At 41.9% G+C, this 26,199-nt stretch overlaps 1 protein-coding gene across 3 annotated transcripts in view; it reads right to left on the minus strand.

Moving 5' to 3' along the window:
* LOC139755311 (organic cation transporter protein-like) overlaps positions 1 to 26,199 on the minus strand; it is a 59,635-nt gene that overhangs the window by 15,152 nt on the left and 18,284 nt on the right. For all 3 annotated transcript variants that reach the window (XR_011714073.1, XR_011714074.1, XM_071673435.1), the window contains exons 4-10: positions 23,308 to 23,506; positions 22,445 to 22,548; positions 18,793 to 18,947; positions 16,501 to 16,669; positions 15,701 to 15,848; positions 4,185 to 4,393; positions 2,670 to 2,830 (exon numbers count right to left, since the gene is read on the minus strand). Coding sequence is in view for 1 of the 3 variants with exons in the window: in XM_071673435.1 (XP_071529536.1) it covers positions 2,670 to 2,830; positions 4,185 to 4,393; positions 15,701 to 15,848; positions 16,501 to 16,669; positions 18,793 to 18,947; positions 22,445 to 22,548; positions 23,308 to 23,506 (1,145 nt within the window). In the remaining 2 variants the exon portion in view is untranslated. The remainder of the gene's footprint in view (positions 1 to 2,669; positions 2,831 to 4,184; positions 4,394 to 15,700; positions 15,849 to 16,500; positions 16,670 to 18,792; positions 18,948 to 22,444; positions 22,549 to 23,307; positions 23,507 to 26,199) is intronic.

Here is a 26,199-nt window from a genome sequence, read left to right on the forward strand (position 1 = left end):
TTTTCCAAAAGAAGGAACAGAGAAGGGGCGTAAGTGAGGATATTCCCTCAAAGGCTCGGTTCTCTGTTCTTGATGATACCTCGTTAAGGCGGGAAATGGCAAATACGTATGAAAACACACACACACACACACACACACACACACACACACATATATATATATATATATATATATATATATATATATATATATATATATATATATATATATATATATATATATATATATATATATATATTTTTTTTTTTTTTTTTTTGCTTTGTCGCTGTCTCCCGCGTTTTCGAGGTAGCGCAAGGAAACAGACGAAAGAAATGGCCCAACCCACCCCCATACACATGTATATACATACGCCCACACACGCAAATATACATACCTACACAGCTTTCCATGGTTTACCCCAGACGCTTCACATGCCCTGATTCAATCCACTGACAGCACGTCAACCCCGGTATACCACATCGATCCAATTCACTCTATTCCTTGCCCTCCTTTCACCCTCCTGCATGTTCAGGCCCCGATCACACAAAATCTTTTTCACTCCATCTTTCCACCTCCAATTTGGTCTCCCACTTCTCCTCGTTCCCTCCACCTCCGACACATATATCCTCTTGGTCAATCTTTCCTCACTCATTCTCTCCATGTGCCCAAACCATTTCAAAACACTCTCTTCTGCTCTCTCAACCACGCTCTTTTTATTTCCACACATCTCTCTTACCCTTACGTTACTTACTCGATCAAACCACCTCACACCACACATTGTCCTCAAACATCTCATTTCCAGCACATCCATCCTCCTGCGCACAACTCTATCCATAGCCCACGCCTCGCAACCATACAACATTGTTGGAACCACTATTCCTTCAAACATACCCATTTTTGCTTTCCGAGATAATGTTCTCGACTTCCACACATTCTTCAAGGCTCCCAGGATTTTCGCCCCCTCCCCCACCCTATGATCCACTTCCGCTTCCATGGTTCCATCCGCTGCCAGATCCACTCCCAGATATCTAAAACACTTTACTTCCTCCAGTTTTGCTCCATTCAAACTTACCTCCCAATTGACTTGACCCTCAACCCTATTGTATCTAATTACCTTGCCCTTATTCACATTTACTCATTTTTTTTTTTTTTTTATACTATTCGCCATTTCCCGCGTCAGCAAGGTAGCGTTAAGAACAGAGGACTGAGCCCTTGAGGGAATATCCTCACGTGGCCTCCTCCTCTGTTCCTTCATTAGGAAAACTAAAAACGAGAGGGGAGGATTTCCAGCCACCCGCTCCCTTCCCTTTTAGTCGCCTTCTACGACACGCAGGGAATACGTGGGAGGTATTCTTTCTCCCCTATCCCCAGGGATAATATATATATATATATATATATATATATATATATATATATATATATATATATATATATATATATATATATATATATATATATATATATATATACATAGGCCTGGGACATTATTCTGTTCACTGACATGTCTTCCCATTGCCTTAAGCTAAAGAAGGTTGCCACAGACTAAGAGGAAATATCCATGGCTGACTCAGAGTAAAGACGCTTCTCGTCCCCTCCTGAGGACATTAATGCACCATGTCTGGCTTCCACGACATGCACGTGAGTTTTGAGCTATGTTGAAGGTATGAGTTCACCTACATCCACCCACCATGATCCTCCTAAGATGATCTCAAACGATCACCATCTTGGTCATTCCTACATCACAAACTTTCTTACAATGATTATTCCGTTTGTCTCCTAGATGACATCAAACTCCATGCAGACATAAATGATAATTAATGAGTGTCGAGAATAGCGTTTGGATGAAATGTATTCCAAACTGTGATCAAAAATTAGATTTTTGGTCCTATTCCCAAGAGCATGAAAGAGTTCCGAGTTGTTTACCCTCATGTACCTTACCTCAAACCCAAGCTCTCCCCCTGCCAGGTTTTCCTAGCCAGCTTTGAAGTCCTGTAAATGCAGTAATTTTTTGGCTCTACAAACTGCAAAGCTGAACTGGGTCATAGGTCTTTACCAGCTGACGAAAGCATGTGAAGAGAGGATAGAAGGATAGAGGAACAGCCTTTATAGAGATAGAAATAGATGGGCTTGTGTAATTTATTTGATTGTAAAAAGAAATGACAAACTGTCACACACTCGGAAAGATCAATGTGGATGGTATTCTCACAAACTTGTTCCATCATAAACAGTGTTCGTGTATTTAATTGTAATAAAAAAATCAATTCGAAGCTCAATTAAACAAATTACAAATACAATACAGCTGTTTGTTGAAGTATAAAATATATTCATGAAAACTACATTTTCTGTTGATAGATAAAACGTTTTCTGATCATAAAGCAGAGTTCTATGAATGCACATTGTTACATTCATTTCCTTAAATATATTAGCATTAGTGACAAGTTTGCGCAAGAAATTATGAATTTTGATGGATATTTGGTAACATACGTCAAAGCTTAATTGGGATCCCGTAAAGTTACACCAAACAGGTCAAAAACATTTAAACAAAAACATTAAACTGACAACTAACTTTTGGCGAGCATAGATACCAGCAAACATTCCTTTTCACTTGTTCGCAATTTCATGACTGGCATATCCAGCTGACTACTGGCACATCCTGCTGACTAAAGTTATTACCGAAGTGCAGAACTCACCGTCCGGTACGAGTAGGATGACGAGGATGGCTAAGCCACACAGGACGAAGAAGGACACGAGAGGAACCTTCCTGCCGTACCTGGAGACGAAGGGGATGATGAGGGTGTAGGAAGGCAGCTCCATCAGCCCTCCCAGGAACATGTACAGGAAGGGATCGATGCTGTGGACGAAGGCACAGAAAACATACAGTTTGACATGAATTACATTAGGTTCTAGATCTACGTAGCTTGCTAACAAAAAAAAATGAAACGAGTTCTTGCAAACTTCATTAGGATCTATACACTTATGCGCGTACACACACACACACACACACACACACACACACACACACACAAACCTGGTACCTGACATAGGCTGGGGTACGTTGTTGTGTTCATACATGCCATTGAGTAAAGCCATTGTACATACGTAAATACAAGCATGAGAGATGGAGTTACACACGAATGATGCTCTCTCTCTCTCTCTCTCTCTCTCTCTCTCTCTCTCTCTCTCTCTCTCTCTCTCTCTCTCTCTCTCTCTCTCTCTCTCTCTCTCTCTCTCCAACTCGCTGAGTTGTTCCTACATTACCATAATCCATGTTGACTGACAACAAACGCTCGAATATCACAAGTCTATGTAACGTAATGAATAGATCATTATCTTTCATGTGAGACGGACGGACGTAGTTTGGAGACGTTATGGCCGTGACTGGTGCGAACCTAGACGGAGTGAGGTGGAGGTAATGACTGACTTAAAAAGATTTTTCTTCTTAGATAGGTTTTTGGAATGAGTTAGATGGGGTATAGAAAATGTGAAGTGGGGGTCTCCACTGAGTTAGGTGAATATCTAGACTGATCTTGGTGGGGATCTAGAGAATTAGATAAGGGAACTAGTCAAGTTAATTAAGAAACTAAATCGGAATTAGTTTGGAACGAGAATGAATTAGGTGGAAGGAGACCAAATGGAAGTTTAGGTGACGGGACATAATAGAGTTAAGCTGGGAACGAAGCAGCTGAGCAGAGGAGGACTGCTCCTTTTGATGAAATCCAGCTGGCAATAATTTGAAGGTCTTTCGGGATACCATGTTTCGCGTAGCAGGAGGACATCTCCAGGGACCTTACATCTGGTGCATAGCCTTAACTAACGAGTAACATGAAGAGTTCGTAAACCTGTTACTTGAAGCTACAGAGATCGTATTAATCTTTGGTCCTTTAGATGTTTCGCTTCAGAATCTTCACGGAACTTCTGGAGTTAAGAGGATAGGTAATCAATAACTCTCTTTACTCAAGGTTAAACATTGAATCAATAGATTGAATAGAGTTCGTGAGGGTAACTGAAGGAATATCAGAAAAGTACCCTTACTACACCAAAGAGGTACGTACACACACACACACACACACACACACACACACACACACACACACACAACTCATTTTAAAAACTAACACACGTCTAATCATTGAGAGGAAACAATCGAAAAGGAATTTCAAATTTAACATAACTGTGAAAGCAGAGAGAGAACAATCATTAACTACCTGAAGTTGGCTGAGTTGAGCGAGAGGCCGTAGTAGATCATGGAACAACTGATCCAGTTGAAGTACATGATGAGTGAGATTCTCCTGAGCATAGGCGTCCGCACGAACACCATCATCCTCGTGCACACATCCCGGCAGAAGGAGGAGGAAGTGCCTGCAGCAGGTGTGTCTTCGTCCTTGCCCTGGCCAGAGTCCTCCTTGTCCTCAGCCTGGAGAAACAGACGTACGTCATTTCTTGTTCCATGCTTTCTCAGACCAAAGTCATAATCTTTCATATTAGAAAATTATTGGTAAATATGAATGTAAGTCAGTACTATATCACATATTTCAAGGCTTTTTCATCTTATAGTGTGGATGTTCGACTATATGATTTGAAAATAAACAAATTTGTCTTCAAAAACTTCATGATGAAGGAAGTTTGTGTCATCATTAGATCTCAGAGACACAAGGTATGTGATGAACGGACCAGAAAGTTGACAAAAGACCAGACAGCTGCTCGTCCATATTCCATATCATTTGACCAGAAAAAATATCATCAACCATGGCATTAGTGCAGCGGTTAGCGTTCCTGACCGTGACGCATTCACGGGCTGTCCAGGGTCGAGTGTATAGGTTCGAATCCGTGTTGTGGGCAGTCGGTCCACAGTCAACTCAACTGTTCATCCATCCGCAGGGGTTGGTCGATGAAATGGGTACCTGGCTCAGGTTACGTTATATATATATATATATATATATATATATATATATATATATATATATATATATATATATATATATATATATATATATATCATTACTGAGATGGCCTCGACACGGCTTCAGTTGCTGTGTCATTCAAGTTCACATAAACAAAAAAAAGATTGTTTTCATGATCGAGTATCCATCCACATCCTTCATTTCTCCCTTTCATTTCAAACATTTCCATGGCTCCGGAGCCTCATGACGTCATGGTCCAGCACCTGATGTTATCGATCCCTGATACACGAGAACATGTAAAGCAATGAAGACCGAGAGTTCAACATTAGTGGGGACGCGGTGGTGGGTATGGTAGGCACACTGGTTCACACCTTCCTGGGAGCGTACTGGTCGTGTGCTGGTCACCACCAGCTGTACATACTCACACACATACACTAACTAAGACCTTATCTCCTCTTCTGCTGTAGCTGACATTAGCAACAATATGTGCTAATTGTGATCGTCTTAATGAAAGGAAAAAATAAAGAGTATGAGACAAAGAATGAAGGAGTTAATGAGAGCTCCTCTTGTGTATGTGGACCTGACTCTTTAAAGAAGGGAAGGTTGTAGCAGGATGAAGAGACGAGAGTACGAAGAGAGTTACTCAGCTTTACTGTGCGAAAAAAGAGTGGGTTGTCTTAATGTGGAGCGCCGTTCATTAAGATTAGCACACTTCCGTATTCCTTACAAGGAACGTGCTGGTGAAGCGCCGTTCAGCCCCACATGAACAACCTACGCGCCTTACTAGGAACGTGATGTTAATCTGCCCTTTCATTCTTACCAGAACACTCGCACACCATGAGCGGGTATGTTGTGATGATGAATTGTCCGTCACCAGCCAGCAACCTCGTGCAGACCTTCCTCAGACAGTACCAACGGTGGGTCGTGTAACCTCATCAAAATATTACTCGAGATATTACTCGTGGAAGTGCTAATGGTGGCGTTCATTTCGACCATCAAATTCCATCTGAGCGTCGTGTGTAGGTGACGATGATGAGCCAATCAGCACCATTAATCCCTTTCTCACATCCCACAGGGAACGAGTAATGTGTGGCCCAATGTAATTAATCATCAGCAAAAAACTCCCACTTTTTCCTGGTGTCAAATGATTCTGATAGCTCATTTCCTTCCCCTCACTATCATTCATTCTCCCCAACGGCTCAGCAAATTATCTTCTCTGAGAGTCTGTCCTCCATCAAAGGTTCGTAATACCATTAATTGGTATTAGTTTTCGTACACTACAAAAACCTTAATGCTCTTGATGGGGATCATTTTGCGGAAGTAAGACCCTAACATAACTTCCTGCAGCATGAGCCAGCAGGAGGATGAAGGAGAGTCTGAAGGAGGTAGGGGGCTGATGAAAGGCTATAACGATGATGAGAGAAGTGAGACATGTCCTCTATGAAATGGCTGGAGAGTGGTGGAGAAAGAAGGGATGAGGGGAATATATATATATATATATATATATATATATATATATATATATATATATATATATATATATATATATATATATATATATATATATATATATATATATATATATATATATATAAAGAGAGAGAGGGAGAGAGCATCAAACCTGAGATTTATATCTGTAATATATTAAGCTCGTCAGGAATAGTGACCATCGCCTCACCTGCATGTTTACGTGTGTCCAATCGTTCGCTTATATTTCAGAGGCATGTGTTGCCTCGCGTCATGCGGAAAATCCATGCATCGCGTGGGTAGGAAGACCCGGGTAACGACGAACAGAATGCCTCATAGTCGACTCTGGATAATACAGTGGAAAAACTTGTTGATCACAACAAATTGCAGATTTTATCTTCTATAACTGAACGATATTTCTACAACCAGAACACTTGTGGGGAAAACACGCAACGCCGACCAATTATCAAAACAAATTCGACGTCTCAAGCCTCATCAGACAGACCAAACCAACGCATATTTGTAGACCAGGGAACCCAAAAGTGATACGTAAACTTAGGGGCAGGAGTGCCGTGAAGCCTGGCCCTGGTATGGACGGGATGGCACGAAACCTTAAAATAGCTAAACTAATTAACAGCAGGTGGGTCGTCCAGAGTGCAGGAGTATGTTGGTATCTGGTCTCTGAGTGATGGCCTCACCGCTGGTCACTTTATGTTGAATGGACCAGACTCGATTTGACAATGTGATATTGAACTGATATTTATTTATTATTTATTTTGCTTTGTCGCTGTCTCCCGCGTTTGCGAGGTAGCGCAAGGAAACAGACGAAAGAAATGGCCCAACCCACCCCCATGCACAATGTATATACATACACGTCCACACACGTAAATATCTCAATGTACACATATATATACATACACAGACACATACATATATACCCATGCACACAATTCACACTGTCTGCCTTTATTCATTCCCATCGCCACCTCGCCACACATGGAATACCATCCCCCTCCCCCTCATGTGTGCGAGGTAGCACTAGGAAAAGACAACAAAGGCCCCATTCGTTCACACTCAGTCTCTAGCTGTCATGCAATAATTCCCGAAACCACAGCTCCCTTTCCACATCCAGGCCCCACACAACTTTCCATGGTTTACCCCAGACGCTTCACATGCCTTGATTCAATCCACTGACAGCACGTCAACCCCGGTATACCACATCGATCCAATTCACTCTATTCCTTGCCCTCCTTTCACCCTCCTCTATGTTCAGGCCCCGATCACACACAATCTTTTTCACTCCATCTTTCCACCTCCAATTTGGTCTCCCACTTCTCCTCGTTCCCTCCGCCTCCGACACATATATCCTCTTGGTCAATCTTTCCTCACTCATTTTCTCCATGTGCCCAAACCATTTCAAAACACCCTCTTCTGCTCTCTCAACCACGCTCTTTTTATTTCCACACATCTCTGTTACCCTTACATTACTTACTCGATCAAACCACCTCACACCACACATTGTCCTCAAACATCTCATTTCCAGCACATCCACCCTCCTGCGCACAACTCTATCCATAGCCCACGCCTCGCAACCAAACAACATTGTTGGAACCACTATTCCTTCAAACATACCCATTTTTGCTTTCCGAGATAATGTTCTCGACTTCCACACATTCTTCAAGGCTCCCAGGATTTTCGCCCCCTCCCCCACCCTATGATTCACTTCCGCTTCCATGGTTCCATCCGCTGCCAGATCCACTCCCAGATATCTAAAACACTTTACTTCCTCCAGTTTTTCTCCATTCAAACTTACCTCCCAATATATATATATATATATATATATATATATATATATATATATATATATATATATATATATATATATATATATATATATATATATATATATGCCATATCTTATATCTATTTGAAGGTAATAGATTTGCTTGAAAACCGTAGCATGACTATTCTTCATGCTGGATACCAATCAAGGATTGAAATACTATCTGGGATAATCAAGACCTGTAAATGAGTAGTTGAATAACTACATTTTTGTAAGATTTTTTGTTCGTATATGTATATATTGGGACGAGAACTTGGTAGGACTAGAATCTATATAACCACGGTACTCAAAGGTCCATAATCAAGTGAACAAAATTCTTACAACCACAAAACTTAGAATTATGAAATCACAAGACTCGAACATTTATAACCACGGGACCTAAGCATATACTGCCACGGTACTGCAACCTGTATAACCAAGGGAATCGACTGTATGTCATCACGAAGCACAAACTTTTATGACCGCAGAACTTTATTTTACGTCACCACACAAGTCTTCAATCTACATACGCAAGACACCTGATAATCTGATAAGGTGGTCATGACGAGTCTAGTCTTTGAAAATTCAAAGGTCAGAGGCTACGTGGTACCAACTGTAGATGTCCCCGTCCCACGCTGAATGTAAGGAGAATTACATGACATTAGACGTTCATTCTTCCCAACTACCTTCAGAAGCAATTTTAGTTTCGGTACTTTCAGTTTCTTTTTACCACTGGGAGTCGAATATCGTCAGAATTGTTCAAAATCTTTTTGTATGTTGTATGTCCTCGTTTTCTTTGTGACGCATGTAGCTGTTACGCCTCGTATCCTCATACGTCATTATCACCATGACGACACGACACCCGTCAAAGGCAGCCAGCGGGTCCTTGTGATTCTAGAAAACTTGAATGAAGTTTTCCATCTTTTCGTCGCCGGCGCAGGTTGTTCTTAATGTTATTTTTGTGATGAGTGAGAACCATATATAATGTCAGAGACTTTAAGCATAATTGGAAGTTTAGCTGACAAAGGAGGTGGCACCTTTTGATCCACCATCCTCCACCCCATCCAACGTAGGTCCAAGTATTCTCCCATTTTAGTCCCTGCAGATAGGAACGTCCTCCCATTTGTTGGATATCACTTTTTTGGAGCCTCTTGGTAGAGCTTAACTCCTTCTGAGCAGAAGCGACGTAATGGAATTACTTTCCCGGTAACTGGTTATATACTTGAGGTCCTGAAACCCGTGAAGAATGTCTAGAAGGTCAAACGACGGGCTCACGACCCATCCCCTCACCAGGGATAATCTTAAGTCGCTTGCCTTTCGGGACGTCAACCTTCGCGGTGGTGAAGGCTTTTAAGAGTCTGGAGGAGTGTGATTACATGTTGCAGGCACCGAGGAACGGCCTTGCCAGGCGGCTCACAATGTTGTGGAATCTTTACTTTATATTTCTTTCTCGAGGAAGAAAAATACGTGACAAGATATTTTGATCATACAGTAACTTATCAAAGTTTTAATCTGTGGGCAACAGTATCGAAACCTGTATTCTGTGTCTGTTGTGCTAATGTAAAATCCTTATGAAGTTTGAGAAAATCCTGAACTTCAATAACTTTGACACTGTAATAGAAATAGCTTCATCACCTGCAAAAAATGATTAGTGTTTCAATTGTTATATAATCATGATGTTTGACAATCATCTATAATGCACTTCAGCCTCTTGTTGTTTGACCTCACACTTGGTACAGACGGAGCTTCAGTCAGCACATCATTTCTCGCAACTTTACACGTTCGTGGATATTTCTCTCCTGCTGAGGCAAGTCATGCTCGGTCCTCATACTCCTGAAGGCGCCAGTAAACAAACGCTTACGTGATCAGCGAGTCTGAAGAAGCACTGAGGGCGGAGGTCCTCCCACCTGACGTGACAAACATAACGTATGAAGCCATTACCACTCCCAGAGACCTCGCCAGCACTGGACTCCGTGACTAGCCAACCCAGCCCTTAAAGACCTCAAGAAGAATCAGCGGATGCGACTCTCCATCACCCACCTCAAGCTCCACAACACGTCCAACACCAGGGTCTAAGACCTTCCCATCACAGGTGTCCCAGACAGTCTGTACACGCATCTGATACACACTACATGTACTACCTTCAAGACATCCAAAACTGATGTCGAACCTCTATCTGATCAGCTTTTCGCGACATTGACCATCGCGCACCAGTGCCTCCAACACCAACCTTCGTGACTGAGACTAAAAATATCTTCCTCAGCTGAATTAATCAAGACTGATTGGATGAGGAGAAGGGATGACTAGCCTCCCGACTTGATGACGTCAGTAGAATTTACTAATCAATTGTTTGTGTTGATCATCTAGATAGTCACGTGGAGACTGTACTGTCATTGATCATGAGGTATTCGATAAAGATTGACGAAAGATTAAGAGAAAAGACATGAAGGGTATGATAGGAAAATGTAAAGAAAGTATTGATCAGGTAACCAGGCTGCTCCCAGAGCGAAAAATTCTCTGAGTGACATGAATTAACTTTGTGTTGTCACTAGAACGGACACAGAGTTAACTCAATAAGAAAGAATTTACAGTGAAGTGGAAAATTCTACACTAATTGTTGTAGATATAAAAGCAAATTCAATTCTGATGATTAACTCAGGAATATCTGACGAATTAAACCCACGTATTTACATAATAATACACACCCACCGGTCATATACTCATACATTTGAAATCATATTTTACACCTTTTTTCCGATATTCTTACAGTTACACTTTTCAAACACGAGAAAATCTCTCTCTCTCTCTCTCTCTCTCTCTCTCTCTCTCTCTCTCTCTCTCTCTCTCTCTCTCTCTCTCTCTCTCTCTCTCTCTCTCTAAAAAGTAAAGGTCGTTCAGTGATTATATTCTTAAGTACAAAATGATAAAGCAAACTCACTGAATGTAGGAAAACAACAAATATTTAGATTTTAAAGCAGCACGTAGCTCATACCAACTGAGTGTGAAGGATTTTCCCAGCTCTTCATATCTCCTTCCAGCTTGGCCAGCAACACCAGCTTGACCAGCTCCTTCCTTCTTGGCCAGTTTACTCTGAGTAGCATCTCCTCAGCCATGTACCACCGTACATGGGATTACTGGTGAAGCTACGTGTGTATATAGCGGTCTCCGCCGGGGCGACAGATTTACACATACGTCTGGTGACGATGTATGACAATGGCTCCTCATCTGGGAGTCGTGAACCCCTGGGGGTCGTTTACCAATTCCAGGGGAGAGGTAAGGTGGGTCACACACACACACACACACACACACACACACCAGTTCCAGGAAGGCTTGGGTGGATGAGCTAGCAAGACAGGGCAGTTGCTCATCCTGTCCTGGGACACTGAGCCAATTTCCAGCAGTTGGTGTAAGCAGTTCACAACAGGGCGGAAATTATGCTGCACTTCCATTTCCCACATCCCATCACCAACAACCACCCACCTGTTCCTGCCGCCTCTGTTGAATCACTGTGTGTTGACATAGAGATATTTATTTCTTTATGAATGGGTTGATGTGGGAGGTAAATTCAAGACACTTGGATAAAGGGGCGAGCATGCAGTCTGTAGGTAATAAGAGGGCCTTGAAAGTGAGTCAGTTGTTGTTTGCTGATGATACAACACTTGAAGCAGAATCGAGTGAGAACCAGTAGAAGCTGGTGACTGAGTTTGGTAGTGTGTGAAAGGAAGAACTTGAGAGTAAATGTGACTAAAATCGAGAATACTAGGTTTAGCGGGTTTGATGGACAGGCTATTTGGGGTATGAGTTTACATAGAGAAAAAATGGAGGAAGTGAAGTGTTTTAGATGCCTGGGAGTGGACATGGCAGTGTATGGAACTATGGATGCAGAAGTGAGTCATAGGGTGAGTGAGGGGTTAAACCTTCTGGGAGTGCTGAAGAATGTGAGAAAAGAGAGAACATTATCTGTGAGGGCAAAAACGATTAATGCTTAAAGGTATAGTAATCCCAACAATATCATATGGATGCGAGGAATGGCCAATAGACGAGAATGTACGCAAGAGAATGGATGTGCTTGATATCAAATTTTTGAGGACAGTATGTCGTGTGAGGTAGTTTGATAAAATAAACAATAAAAGGGTAAGAAAAGGGAGTCTTAATGGAAAAAATGTGTTTGAGAGAGGTCAAGGGGGTGTGCTGAAATGATTTGGACGTTATGGAGAGAATGAGTGAAGAAAGACTAACAAAGTGGATATATGTGTTAGAAGTAGAAGGAACTAAGAGAAAGAGGAAACCAAATTTGGGGTGGAGGGAAGGAGTGAAAAACATTTTGAGTGATCGGGGCCTGAACATGTAGGAGGGTTATAGGTATGTAAGGGATAGAGTAAATTGGAACGATTTGCTATATAGGGGTCGACGGGCTGTCAATGGACTGATGCAGGGCGTGTAAAACAGCCGTGGTAAACCGGGGAAAAGTCTGTAGGGCCTGGTTGTGGGTAGGGAGCTGTGGTTTCGGTGCACTACACATGAGGGCTAGAGAATAAGTGTGAGCAAATATGGCCTGTCTTCATCTGGTCCTGGAGCTAACACGAGAAATGGCGATCAGGTATAAAAAGAACGAAAAATATTTGCAATGAGTTGATGTTTTTGTCTCCTGAATAAGTGTTACGAGACATACCATGTTCTGTTACCAACTCTCTAACGTACCTTCACACATACCATGATGGAAACGTCAAGATGGACGAGTAATAGGGATCTATAGTAAAGAATTTACTTTTTTTTTTTAATAAGTTAAGTTTTATTTTTGCTGATGGTTGTCTGTCTGTCTATCCCTCCATGGCTGTGTTTTGTCTGTTCACGGAAGACGTAAAACAATTTCAAGGGGAAAGAAATGTTGGAAAATAAAACCCCATTCAACATAAATATAAAGTAAATAAACCACTTTTCATTTCAAGTTATTCATCCTCTGATTTCAGCAGTCCAGTCCCTCTCCCCTCCCACTTCCCGTGGCCCACTCCTCCCCAGACTCATCTCCCCAGCAAATATTGAAGTGTATTTACTTCAGAAAGTCGACTGTGTCCCGCCACCTGTGTTGACTTTTTCCTCAGGATTTCCGCTACCGGTGCGCAAGGAGGTTGCAGGGAACTCCTTCAGTTTCCGATGTATAGTCCTTTCCCTGTACCTTCCCGTAGGATATACAGGTTCTTCCCTTACCTTCTCCTCTAGGATATGTAGGCCCATCGCTGTACCTTCTCCTGTAGGATTATGATCCATTAGTAAGGTAGTTACGTCATGTTGTTATGAAACCGTCAGATTTGTATGATAATCCTAGATGTAGAGCCGTCCCACGAAGTTCATAACAGAGCAGCTTTGAAAGTCTCTTGACGATGCCTTTGAGTGTAGACACACTCAGGACTCTGGCAGTGTGTTCCTTAGAGTGACATGATATCAACACGACCTTTGGAAATACATAGCGAGGTCCTCCCCACTTGAGATAAATTGCTTTATGGATATTCCGTCTCTACGTTTTCAACTTTGTCTTGAAAATCGATTTATCTGTTAGCGTCAGTGATGGAGTCACGTGGTACCTCGAAAGAACAGTATAGTCGAGAAAAGTTTTACATATCTTCTTTAGTATTTCATTACCTTGGTGATATTTCTACAGTTCTAAGTAATTATTACTTTTTATAAGAAAAACAGATAAAAGAGACTTTTATCTAAGAATATTGCCATTTTATGAGTTCTTCTTTGTTTCCTAGTTTGTTCGCAAATTACTAATTTCCCTCGCAAAAACTCTGTATGATAAAAGATTGGTTTGTACATCTTGTAGATCTTTAACAGAGAAGGTCAACTTCTACAGAAAAATGCTGCATGTAGAAAGTGAGTATATGCTGGTAGCCTCCACGCATTGTATTACTTATGTGTTCGTGATCTTGAAACATCAAGTAGATAATCCTGAAGCTCCTCTGTTTTTCGATTATTGGAATACTTTGATTATACCCACAAGAATCCAATGCGCATGGATGACACTCGCAAACTTTGCAGCCTCAGGAAGTGAGAGGACTGCGCAGGAACCTTGCTGAGGTGCTAGGACGCAGATGTTCGAGCAGTTCTTGAGACGCACCGCCAAGTGTTATCTATCGGGTCACCGGTTCGCATCCCCCTCCTCGACTGACACAGCCAATTAACCTCCGTGATAAATATCCAGCTGCTAATTAACGAGTTGTCACCATGCCTGAGTCCCGTTTATTACGTGGTTGTTGAGGCGTTCGCTGACAATCGTCGACGTCAGCGGTGTCAGAGAACTTGAGGGAGGATGGTGTTTGTCTGTCAGTTAGGGAAATGGTTTTTATGTATTCCATCGGATTGGTTCCGTCTCGGTGAACCTGGCCCTGCGACAACCATCGTGGAGGAAAAGGTCCATCACTCGTGCTGGGTTAAGGTGACTGTGTTACAGGGCAAGTTAGAGTGGTGTGGGAGTATTATGTGTTATGTGTCGGTGTATGTAAGTGTATCATAAAGCTGGTAGTTTGTGCAAGTCATGTATTTTTAGAGGAGAAGTGAGACGGAGAAGTGGGAAGTAGGCAGACGATGAGACAGGGAGCTGCTAAAGTGGTGAGGTGGGAAGATATTAAGGAAGTGAGGTAGTGAGATGGGTAGATGAGGAGATGAGGAGGTAGAAGATCGAGTCGTCGATAAAAGTTTTCGTTTTCACATTTCCTGAGAGAACAGTCGACAATAGTTTTCTCTTACCATAGGAAGGGAAACTGAGCAAATCGAGAGGTGAACCAGGACACTAAATGCAGCTAATTCGTGCCCTTTGTGAATCAGATTTTTCTTTTTTTTACGATAAAAAAAATCAAAACGATTTTTTACTAAATGGGATGGTCTTTTAAATGTGAGGGAGGGAGGAAGTGAACCATTTCACCGACTATGACGACTCAGTGGCCGGCAGTGCATGTGCCATAAGCCTCCGGACTCAGGGGAAGGGAAGCCTGGATCCATCTGTCAAGCCACTCCATCAAAGGCCTGCCACCAGTTACCGTGAGGGAGAGCCCACAGATCTAGAAACACTGACAGGATGACAAATTCCCACCTCCCAAAAATGTATGACTGTAAGAAAGAGCAGTATAGGCAGTACCTCGCTAGCCAGAACAAAGAACCAAAACTATAACAATCTTTTCTACGAACTTACCCTGTACCAGAGACACTGACATACGCACAGACGAACACCACACCATGAGATACCATGAAACACACCAGTAAGGACTCAGGGGCCTGACTCTTCCGTAGAGGCTGAAAATCATGACAACAACAGCAATAAACCCCACAAGCCACGAACACCAGGAAACGACGACAAAAAACGATCAACTTGCGCGGAGGAGCCACCTTGCCTGCCTATACCATCCACAAGGACACACCTCGCCTTTGCCCATTCCTCTCCAACCCAGGACGCACCTTACCTAAGCCTTCCACTGTCACACTAAACTCACCTTAACCCTCCCCTCCCACCTCCTCCCTCCCTATCCCAGCTCACCTCGGCCTTCATCTCGGTGATGATGGCCAAGAGCCAGGCTGAGTCGAAGGTTTTGCTGCTGTTCCACCTCGCTGCCTTCTGAAGCTCTCGCTCAGCTTCCGTCCACTTGCCATTCTGCAGGAGCCAGCGTGGAGACTCCGGCAGGATGCTGTAGTGAGGGAGACAACGACTCTGAGAAATTCTGCAGGTGCTGCAGAATGACAGTACTAAATATGCTCCAGTAAAATGATATTCTTAAACACAACCTCAGAGGTTTTAGACCTGCTGGACTTAGATGGACAATGAAGCCATACACCGAACCACTTCAGCGAGAACGGAGCGAAGCGAAAGTCATCTGTATGGCCACATGTTTTTGATATACTGAGGTGAGACATTTCTTACATAAGACCCGTTTTCGACATCGTCTGGATTAAAGAATGATACGGTAGGCCCTAGTTATTGTGGATATACTACGATAAAATTACAACTAAAGTGTATCATCTTGATATTCTAGAGACAGCCTGGATGTATTCCAGAAAAAAAATTGAGTTTTGAGAATGTGTTCGGTAGTAACCGATGAGAAATCTGTCACCATTAATTAGCTACTGTGGAAATATTGCCTCGATGAACCAACGCTTAAATCAATATTTTTCTTCCATTTCTAAATGATTTTTGGGTGTCATTCTCTCGTTCCGTCTTGACGGATATATATATATATATATATATATATATATATATATATATATATATATATATATATATATATATATATATATATATAAAGTTACAGTGGTTTGTTGGTAAGATAGAAGGTAACTCACATTGTGTTGGCAATGAGGATGATGACGGGCAAGGAGATGACCAGGTGGAGCTGCCGCCACTCCCGGATGTAGTAGGCAACACCGGGCAGCATCATGTAGCCCAGGGCGAAGGGGACCGAGAAAAGGATGCCCACCACACCCCGCTGCTTCATGGTGCACGCCTCCACCGCTGTCAGGAAGGCGTAGAGGATCAGCTATCTGGTGAATGATGATGATAGTAGGATGGCTACTAGGTTTCTGGTTAGTGGGAGGGAGGAAAGAGCGGGAAAGAATGGCCACCAGAGGCTTCGTGGATGGATCATTCATCTGGTAAATGATGAAGACTGAAGTGTGGTTTGGATGAGATACTGTTGTAGTCAAGAGAGTGGTCATATTACTGGAGGTCATGTGTGGGAAGGTCGACTGTGAGGTCAATTTGTTGGTATTTCTGTAACGAGGGAAGGGGCGGGAGAGAGAGGCTTGGAGGTCACCTTGACTAGTGTGTGATATAGACAGATCAATTGGTCGGTGAGAGTGGGTGTATGCGAGGTGTGTGTGTGTGGGAGTTCGTTTAAGTGACGTGGGTTTACGGGGTGTTTGTGTGTAAACCACCGTAATCGTGTGTGCTAATATGTGAAAAAGTGTGTTGAGTGTGTCTGGGGTGTGTGCGAAAGTCATGTTGACGGTGTGTGTACTGGGGAGAGGCTTGGAAGGAGGGATGCGAAGAGTCTGAACATAAGGTCACACAGTGTCATGAGACCGCTCTAGTGTTGGTGGGTCTGTGGACTCACATCGCACCTAACGACTCACGCAGCATCAACTATTATATCCCCGGACAGATGGATGAGGATAAGCCAGAGAGACTGAGCGTGACTAAAGGGAATTTGTGCAAATACCACACATGATGCATACATCCTCCTGCGTTCAATGATGGATTCTCAGCCTAGAGACGTCGTCGGCACGGCGGGCAGTGGTAACGGAGCGAAAACATTAGGGGAACTTGTAAGTACGTCTATGCACTGAAATAACACTGGTTGATGGAAACTGATGAGCACAAAACATTGGGGAAGCGACAGAAATTACCACAGTTTATGTGAGGTGTGCGGTAGACATAGACGCGCATCACAGGGTAAGCTAACATATGCAAATGATATAAGAAAACTGACTGGGAAGGTGAAAATGTCGAGTGCAAACAAAGCGGCAAGGCTGAAGCTTTGAAGGACAGACAAGTGGAAGACGAGAATATCGCAATGAATTATGGAGATGCAGAAGCAGATGTGTGAGGACGGCGACTCGTGTGTGTTGAGGAGGTGGAGGTGGGGAGTGGCGTGGAGGAAGGCTTGGGACACAGAGAATGATAGGAAGATAGGAGTGGTGGGGAGGAGAGGTGATGGTGGGGAGGAGAGGTGATGGTGGGGAGGAGACTCAGGAATTAGGCTGTGTTGGGAGGTGCCAAACACGCGACCACCATCACAACACGTGTCTAAATTCGCCAACATTCGCCTAGAGGAGAAGCTTCGTATGTTGATTCACAATGGAAGTGAACCTCACTCACACATTTCTCACCTCTCATGTATGCATATACAGTGTATGTATGACTGCATTGTGTGTGTGTGTGTGAGAGAGAGAGAGAGAGAGAGAGAGAGAGAGAGAGAGAGAGAGAGAGAGAGAGAGAGAGAGGCGCATACACACACACACACACACACACACACACACACAAACACGTTAATATATTCCTAATACAGGGAAGATCCATTAGATATTCTTATGACAATGAGTAAATGTATTATGTCTTAAGTTATATATCGAGAATCCTTCTTTAGGGTCGACAAAATCACCTGGGAAGTAACTAAACTTTTTTAATGATGTCATTTCTCACTAAAGCATCTCTACACAGTCATAAACTTCACAAATGATGAAAGTAATTTCCAAAGAAAAACCTAATGTCATTAGCTATTTACCATAGTTTACATACATATCATTTACATGTGATACATTATGTTATCTGAGGACTGGTGGCTAGGGAGAAAGAAGTTGGGTGGTGGATGTCAGGGTAGGTAGTAGAGAGCTTGGTGTTAGCAGTAACAGCAGAGGCAGAGAGAGAGAGAGAGAGAGAGAGAGAGAGAGAGAGAGAGAGAGAGAGAGAGAGAGAGAGAATGTAAAATAGGGGTAGGGAGAGTACGGAAGAGTGGGTTATAAGGGCGGAAAGAGATGGAGTGTGGAAATGCAACGATAAGAAGTGTGGTGGTCCCATCCAGGAGCTGGGTGAGGTGGGCTGGCTGACCCAGGATAGAGGAAGTCTGGTTGACTTACCCAAGATATAGGAGGTCTGGTAGACGATGGTGCCTGAGAATGCCATGAGGAAACGACACACGAGGAAGAGCTGGTAGTAGGGAGAGAACGACCCGACGACTGAGACGAGGATGAACACCCACAGCGCCCCGCTCATGAGTCGTTTACGTCCAAACCTTGATTGAGGCAACGACCCAGAGATGTCGTCCGATAACGACAGGTAGTAGAATAATAGTCTAGATCACCTGTACAGGGTCAACCCCTCGTACCATGTCAAGCATCAGTAGTGGAATATACAAGTAACAATGATCATTAACATAGAATAACAGAATGGCAGATGGGAGTGGGAAAATAAGAGTGTGAGAGAGACGCGACGGACATAAAGATAACACTGATAAGGAAGTTATTATAGGCTCTCTTATTACGATAGATACAAACTCTCTTATCTCATGTCATCGTGGAGCAGTTGCTGCAGGTTAACTCTTATCTTCTTGTTATCAGTGACTTGAAGAGTATAATCACTATTGATTTCTTTGTCACTTATATTTCCATTTATGTATCTCTTTCTGCCTTATTGAACTGGATCACCTTGTGCGTCAGTATGTCCTGGGTATGGAAAGATATAATCGGGTGATTTTATGAGATGTGAAGAGATAGTGAAGACAGAGAGATATCAGTCAAGGAAGAGATAGCGTGGACAGAGAGAAGATATCCTGGGAACAGATAGTGAGGACACAGAGGGGATAGTCTGCTAACAGATGGTGAGGATAGAGAGTATATAGCTTGAGAAAATATGGTGAAGACAGAGAGATGATAGTCTGGGAAAAGATAGTGAGGACAGAGAAGCGATAGTCTAAGTATCTTGATAAATATTTGGATGATAACTTTGGATATTCAGAAGGCTCCAATATTCTAAATCAACTATAAAGAAAATGGATGCAAAGATATCACTTTGCATGTCCTATACATTAGTAAATATAATTCTTAGCATAAAGTGTTAGCACCAAGAGATAATGAAACGTATGGAAAATGTTGTGATGTCTGAATTACACATTCATGATCATAATCATAAGAGATGGAACTGTCGAATAGGAAAGATGGAAAAATGGAGGTTATATCTTTAACATGACTTCAGAAGTTAAAAGCGGCAAGATATGTGAAATAGCAGATTCAAGGCAAATCATATACATAATGTATATATATATACATATATATACATACATACATATATACTGTTACTATACTGTTACTATCAGGAGATTCTACTCGGCCGTCGCCCCCGAAACCCAGTCTCTCAGACCATTTTCAGATGCACTGAAATTCCAATCAGTAATTCACTCGTGAGTGTCTGTTCCAGACAGCTCGGGTGATGATCACATTGACTTGTATGTTTCGCATGTGTAACTAAACTGATGAGAATCACATTAGGACCGTTTAAGGTTTTCTCTAACAAACACTCGATATTCGGAGCGACCCACGGCAGGTTTACTCGAACCAGAAACTTATAACGAAGGAGAATGTAGCCAGACGTGGGTGGAGTGTGGTTGCTCCGTCATCCACGGATTAAGGGCGTAATGCGTCCATTTCCTACACTAATGGGATGGGAGAATGATGCGGTTTTAGGAGCAAAAAGAGAAATGAATTCAGACTAAATGGAAGGATGCGGAGGAAGAAGAAATCGCAATTTTCTCTTGCACGTTGTATGTTTATAGACTTTCGCATTTTCATATTTGAAATAAAAGATTCGTTTTTTCATTTACTGAACACAGATACTGAAGAGAATAAAAGCACAGTGCAAGTCATCGTCCTGTGAATTCAAGCCCTAATTAGTCTCCTGTTGTCAACACACGCAACACACACACACACACACACACACACACACACACACACACACATGAAGGATCATCATTGTGAACTGTAGTTCCTCACACGATAAAGTTGTTCGTATTTCGAAATACATCAGCATGACTCTATCAACAGTTAGTTCATTTACTGAATATCTCAATCAAAATACATGAATAAAAATAAAGCTAGACTGAGAGACAGAGAAGTGAAGAAAGTAGAAAAGAATGGAAGATGAAGATGACATGAAAACGTAGAGACTCTGAGTCCCAATTACTTTTTTGCCACATTTCTTTTGGTCTTTTCTCAGATTGTAGGTTTTCTCGGTCGAACTGAATTTTTTGGTCAGACGTAACTAGAATCGAAATCTGAATTCATTATAAGAGTCGGGCATCAGTAAACTTTCTTACCTGTTACTGATGAATATTCAAACTCAAAATCTTTCATTTCAAATCTGATCTATCTCGAAGCTTAGAAGAAAAAGTTTATTTTTCCGTATCTCTTGTTTGGCTTCAAGTCCACCAACAGCGAGGCGGTTGTCCTCAAACATTTGGAGATTTTTTTTCAAGCATATGAAAGGAGTCCATCTCCCAGACATAGATTTGTTAGCTATGTAGATTTTGAAGCAAGGGTTATCGACGTACCATGACACAGTAATGCAACCACGCCAAAGTCTCACACTGACAGTGAATACTTGGGCCACGCAAATTACATCCTGGCTACTGAGTTAGATACTGTCAGACCCAATTACTGAAGGTTTTCTTCTTTTTTCCTTTAATCCTTAGTTTTACATCAAATGTGTTTTAGTTAAATGAATATGAACTTGATGTTATCATCTAACATGGACACTCGTAAACCGATTCACGATTGTAGGCATGATGAAGAACGTGATCTGACGTAGAGAATTAAAAGAATAATTTCTTGAGGTTTTCTTCAGTTTTGTATACAGAGAGAGAGAGAGAGAGAGAGAGAGAGAGAGAGAGAGAGAGAGAGAGAGAGAGAGAGAGAGAGAGCGAGAGAGAGAGACCCACATACACGATACATATATATATATATATATATATATATATATATATATATATATATATATATATATATATATATATATATATATATATATATATATATACATATATATATATATATATATATGTGTGTGTGTGTGTGTGTGTGTGTGTGTGTGTGTGCGTGTGTGTGGTGTGTGTGTGTGTGTGCGTGTATGTGTGAGTGTGTGTGCGTGTATGTGTGTGTGTGTGTGTGTGTATGTGTGTGTGTGTGTGTGTGTAGGTAGGTAGGTAGGCAGGTTATATATATATATATATATATATATATATATATATATATATATATATATATATATATATATATATATATATATATATAAATATACACAAAGTGAAAAGATAGCTGATGTAGCGAACCTTCCTCCAGCTCAGCATGTAATTGGTTAAATGTGTTTCAGTTCATGAGTTAACTCAGAAGTTTTCCCCTGAACATCACTGACCCTATTTCTCTTAGTGTCAGCACCCTGACCCAGTCTCATCAGATTATGTGGGTCTACTTTGGATCTTTATAAAACTCCTAATTGGTAACACCGGTTCTCTTTGTTTACATTTGTTGTCGTCGGCGTTCTTAGGAGTATGTGATGCTATACAGAGGCACACAAGTGCCTGTGTATCTCCCCTGCACATGCGTGACTCAACCAGGATAAATTTGATGAAATTATGTAAAGAGAAAGATGCAAAATATGCATGCAACCCATTAGACATCTCAGCTACCTTGAAATTCTCATGAGGTGCGACTTTGATGAAGAAAAAGAGATTAAAATTACCTGTCGGCGAAATATCCCCCCAGGGGCGCCCCGAAGGAAAACCCCAGCATGAAGATGCTTTGAATCAACGACCTTAAGGACTCGCGCCCACACACCAGGTCCCACTGCAATAGAAGACCATCTGGTTAAAAGCAAACTTTCACAGGTAAGTAAACAGGAGCCAACGTCCTCAGTAAACAATAATGTTGTTATGCGCAAGATAGAACAACGAATCATTTAAAAATTTACTGGAAAAAAAGAAGATTAATGAAACACATAACATCATCTTTATGTGAACATATTTTTTGCTACATATGAGAAAATATAGTTTTGTACCAGCTTGGGATATTACTCAAAAGAAAATGAAAAGTTCTTCATCAACCGATCAGTTAGTAATGCAGATTAGAATGTCGTCAACTGAGAAGCTCTTCTGTACCTTGATCACATACACCAAACCAGTGTCATCCCGCCAGAAAACCCTGTGATACGTGCATGTATCACAACAGTACACGTCTGCCTGGCTTACATCCACCTCGTACAAAACATTTACACTGCAACACTCAAGTATATATCTATGTTTTGATTTTGTTCTGAAGGTTGACAGCTTTGGTTTTTAAGAGGCAAGACGTGTGTCTATGTGAGGGATAACTCTGCAGTGTTCACACTTGGACTTTCAGTCTGTTCATCTGTTTCGAGGTTTGGTTACTTGTGTTTGCCTAAGTTTCGTTTCTGGTGAGTCTGTGTGTCGCTATTTCTTTGCTTATCAGGCTTTGTGCCTGATGACCACACACACACACACACACACACACACACACACACACACACACACACAAACTAAAAACTCATAAATCTTCTCTCAAAGGTTAGGTTATTCCTGGTGTTACCTCAGTGATGAGTGTGGAGTGGAAGGTGTTGGTGTCGTACTCCCAGCTGGCGCAACTCTGCGTAGGAAGGACCTCCCCCTCTGTGCCTTCGTCAGGAAAGTACAGCAGACGCTCCTCCCACGGTACGCCCGCTAGCTGACTGTAATTCCTTACGTACATCTTGCACTGGGAGTGGTGGGGCACGCCCCCGACCGTGGTCCTGGGAGAGAGAGAGAGAGAGAGAGAGAGAGAGAGAGAGAGAGAGAGAGAGAGAGAGAGAGAGAGAGAGAGAGAGAGAAGGAATCGAGCTGGATATAGTCACATATGTGTCGCTAGAAATACGAGAAGAATTATCATTACTAGTTTACTAATGAGCTTACTAGTTTACATCTCTTAGGGGTCCGGTCAAATAAAAATATCTTCAGGAGCCGCTCATCTTCACTCAGCTACGTATTCACCACAACTTCATCTTCAGTAAATTACATTTTCAGTAAATGAGATCTTCACAGCACTCTCGACACCACATGACTTTGAACTAAACCCTAAATGTCTGGATAAAGGCCACCGGCACAATGCCCTCATCTTCACTACATTCCTGACAGGTTACATGAATCAAGACAGTCTCTCGTCACTAAGCCCTTTTCTTCATTGTATCATCGACAAAATGGCCATTGACTTGAAACTTGCTCGTCGAGTTAAAGGCCATCTACAGTACACCGTAATGTTCATTACAGCTTTATCTTCGCGACACTCTTTTACCTCGAGTAAGGAGAAAAAACTAATGAAAATTCCCTTTGACAGGAGACAGGCTCACCCACATACAACTCCCGAACTCATCCATTGCATATAAGAAGCCTGGACTGCATGCAAATAGCTACCCATTGTTTATTCCCAGTTGAATGATCCACAAGACTATCATGGGTGAGATATGTAAATGGAAAAATTCAGAATTTGCTCTTCAAAACCAAGTGACTCAAATAACCTCCTCGACTGAACTGAATGTGGCTAAAGAAATCAAATATATAACTTTTATTTTCGGCCAACGATTCTTACTGAGGCAGAAAAAGGCAATACAAAAGTTTCTAAATTTCTCTTCTATTGTACACCCCATAAATTCTGAATTGGTAGCGTTTGGAAACCCACTTGGAAAACTTTTTAGATTATTTCTGCCTCTTTCCAGTAGCAATACAGTGTACCTACTTCACGAAGTAAGTTTAGCCAGTGTGTCCAATATATATCCGTGAATATTTCCTTCCCATTCAAATCTTCTTCCCATCTCTGGCTGCAGGAGGAAGGGACGTGGTCATTTCCTCGTAATTCCAGGGATGGTTCTGGAAGAGAGGTGTTGCCGGGAGGGGAGTAAGATGGTGTCCCCTTTCGTCACACAATATTAGCCACTTTCTGAGATGAGATGTTTATTTCTGGAGTTGTGTATTGTGCAGGATGACCCGCTTGCTGGCAGGAGCTGGGGATTATAATAGCATCTGCAGAGGTTACTCAAGACACACGTACACGCATACCCAGAAAAAAGCTCCCTTTATTTCTGCTGCGCCGACTGCCTCACTCAAGCGCCTAGCCAACGCGTGGAAACTTACAGTCCACGTTGATCTTTAGCTCTTTTATGACCTCCCAGCTCTGCAATATCTAACAATATCTCATATGTGTATCTTCAGCTGAATGGATGCCAAAATTTGATAAAACGTTATTTACTTATTCATTTATCTATTCATATTCGCACACACACACACACACACACACACACACACACACACACACACACACACACACACACACACACACACACATTTCCAAGCTGTATAGCCTTTAAGTAAGAATGACGCTCCTGAGAAACGAAATTCTGTTTCATTTCCATCACTATGATGTCATTACCACGCTATCGTGTGCACTATTTATCATTATCACACTAGTGTGGGCGTTATATGTCATTATCACACTAGTGTATTCTTGGTGTGAGACATTCACTAGAGTGTGACAAGTCTAAGACTGCCACATGATTCTTTATATAAACCAGATGTTCAAAGCGTCTTATAAACATATTATCAAGACAGTTCTCTCATCATGGGTCATGTTGGGTGCCAAAGATGGCAGTGTAAGAAGGAGTTGCTATCAAATGGCACCTTTTCCCCTGGTTTAAGGCAATGACTTCGTCCTGAGGAATATATCACACGTTTCTCAGAATACTATCATTCCCTTGCCTTCGAGAATTTACGTCCAAATCACATAATCTTTTCCGCTCTCTCAAGACATACTGCCTGTCATCCAGGACTGAATTTGCTCCTTCCAATCTCATCAGCGGATGCACCTGTCCCTCTCTGTCTCTCTCGTAACTCAGGAATATTACATCATGACGTTTTTTTATCACCTCAGTTATCCTGATCACATCAGTTATCCTGATCACGTCAGCACATCATTTATCACCTCAGTTATCCTGATCATATCAGCACATCATTTCACTAGAATATTACATAGTCCTTTTATGACATGATTACATTGCATTATTTTACTCTCTTTTCACCTTATATGGCCATCGATGGGGCATATTTCGTCTATATTATGTCGGTCACTGTATAAGAAATATACATTACTGCAATACGTCATGATCTGGTCACAATGATACTCTACATCCCTACATCACAAAACCTCCACTTTAATACAAAAATCATCATTGCAAATCACTACAACATCAAGCCGCTACATCAACTTGTTATTACATCACCTCAAGTCACTACATCCCTATATTAGTACATCACTACAATAGATCACTACGACACTGTACTAGTACATCACTATAAGGAAATATCACTACGACACTATATTAGTACATTACACCACCAGATACCTCCATCATCACAACATAATGCTAACATCACTCCATACCATCATCACATAATG

The sequence above is a fragment of the Panulirus ornatus genome, chromosome 19 (genome assembly GCF_036320965.1).
Source record: "Panulirus ornatus isolate Po-2019 chromosome 19, ASM3632096v1, whole genome shotgun sequence".
NCBI classification, from domain to species: Eukaryota; Metazoa; Arthropoda; class Malacostraca; order Decapoda; family Palinuridae; genus Panulirus; species Panulirus ornatus.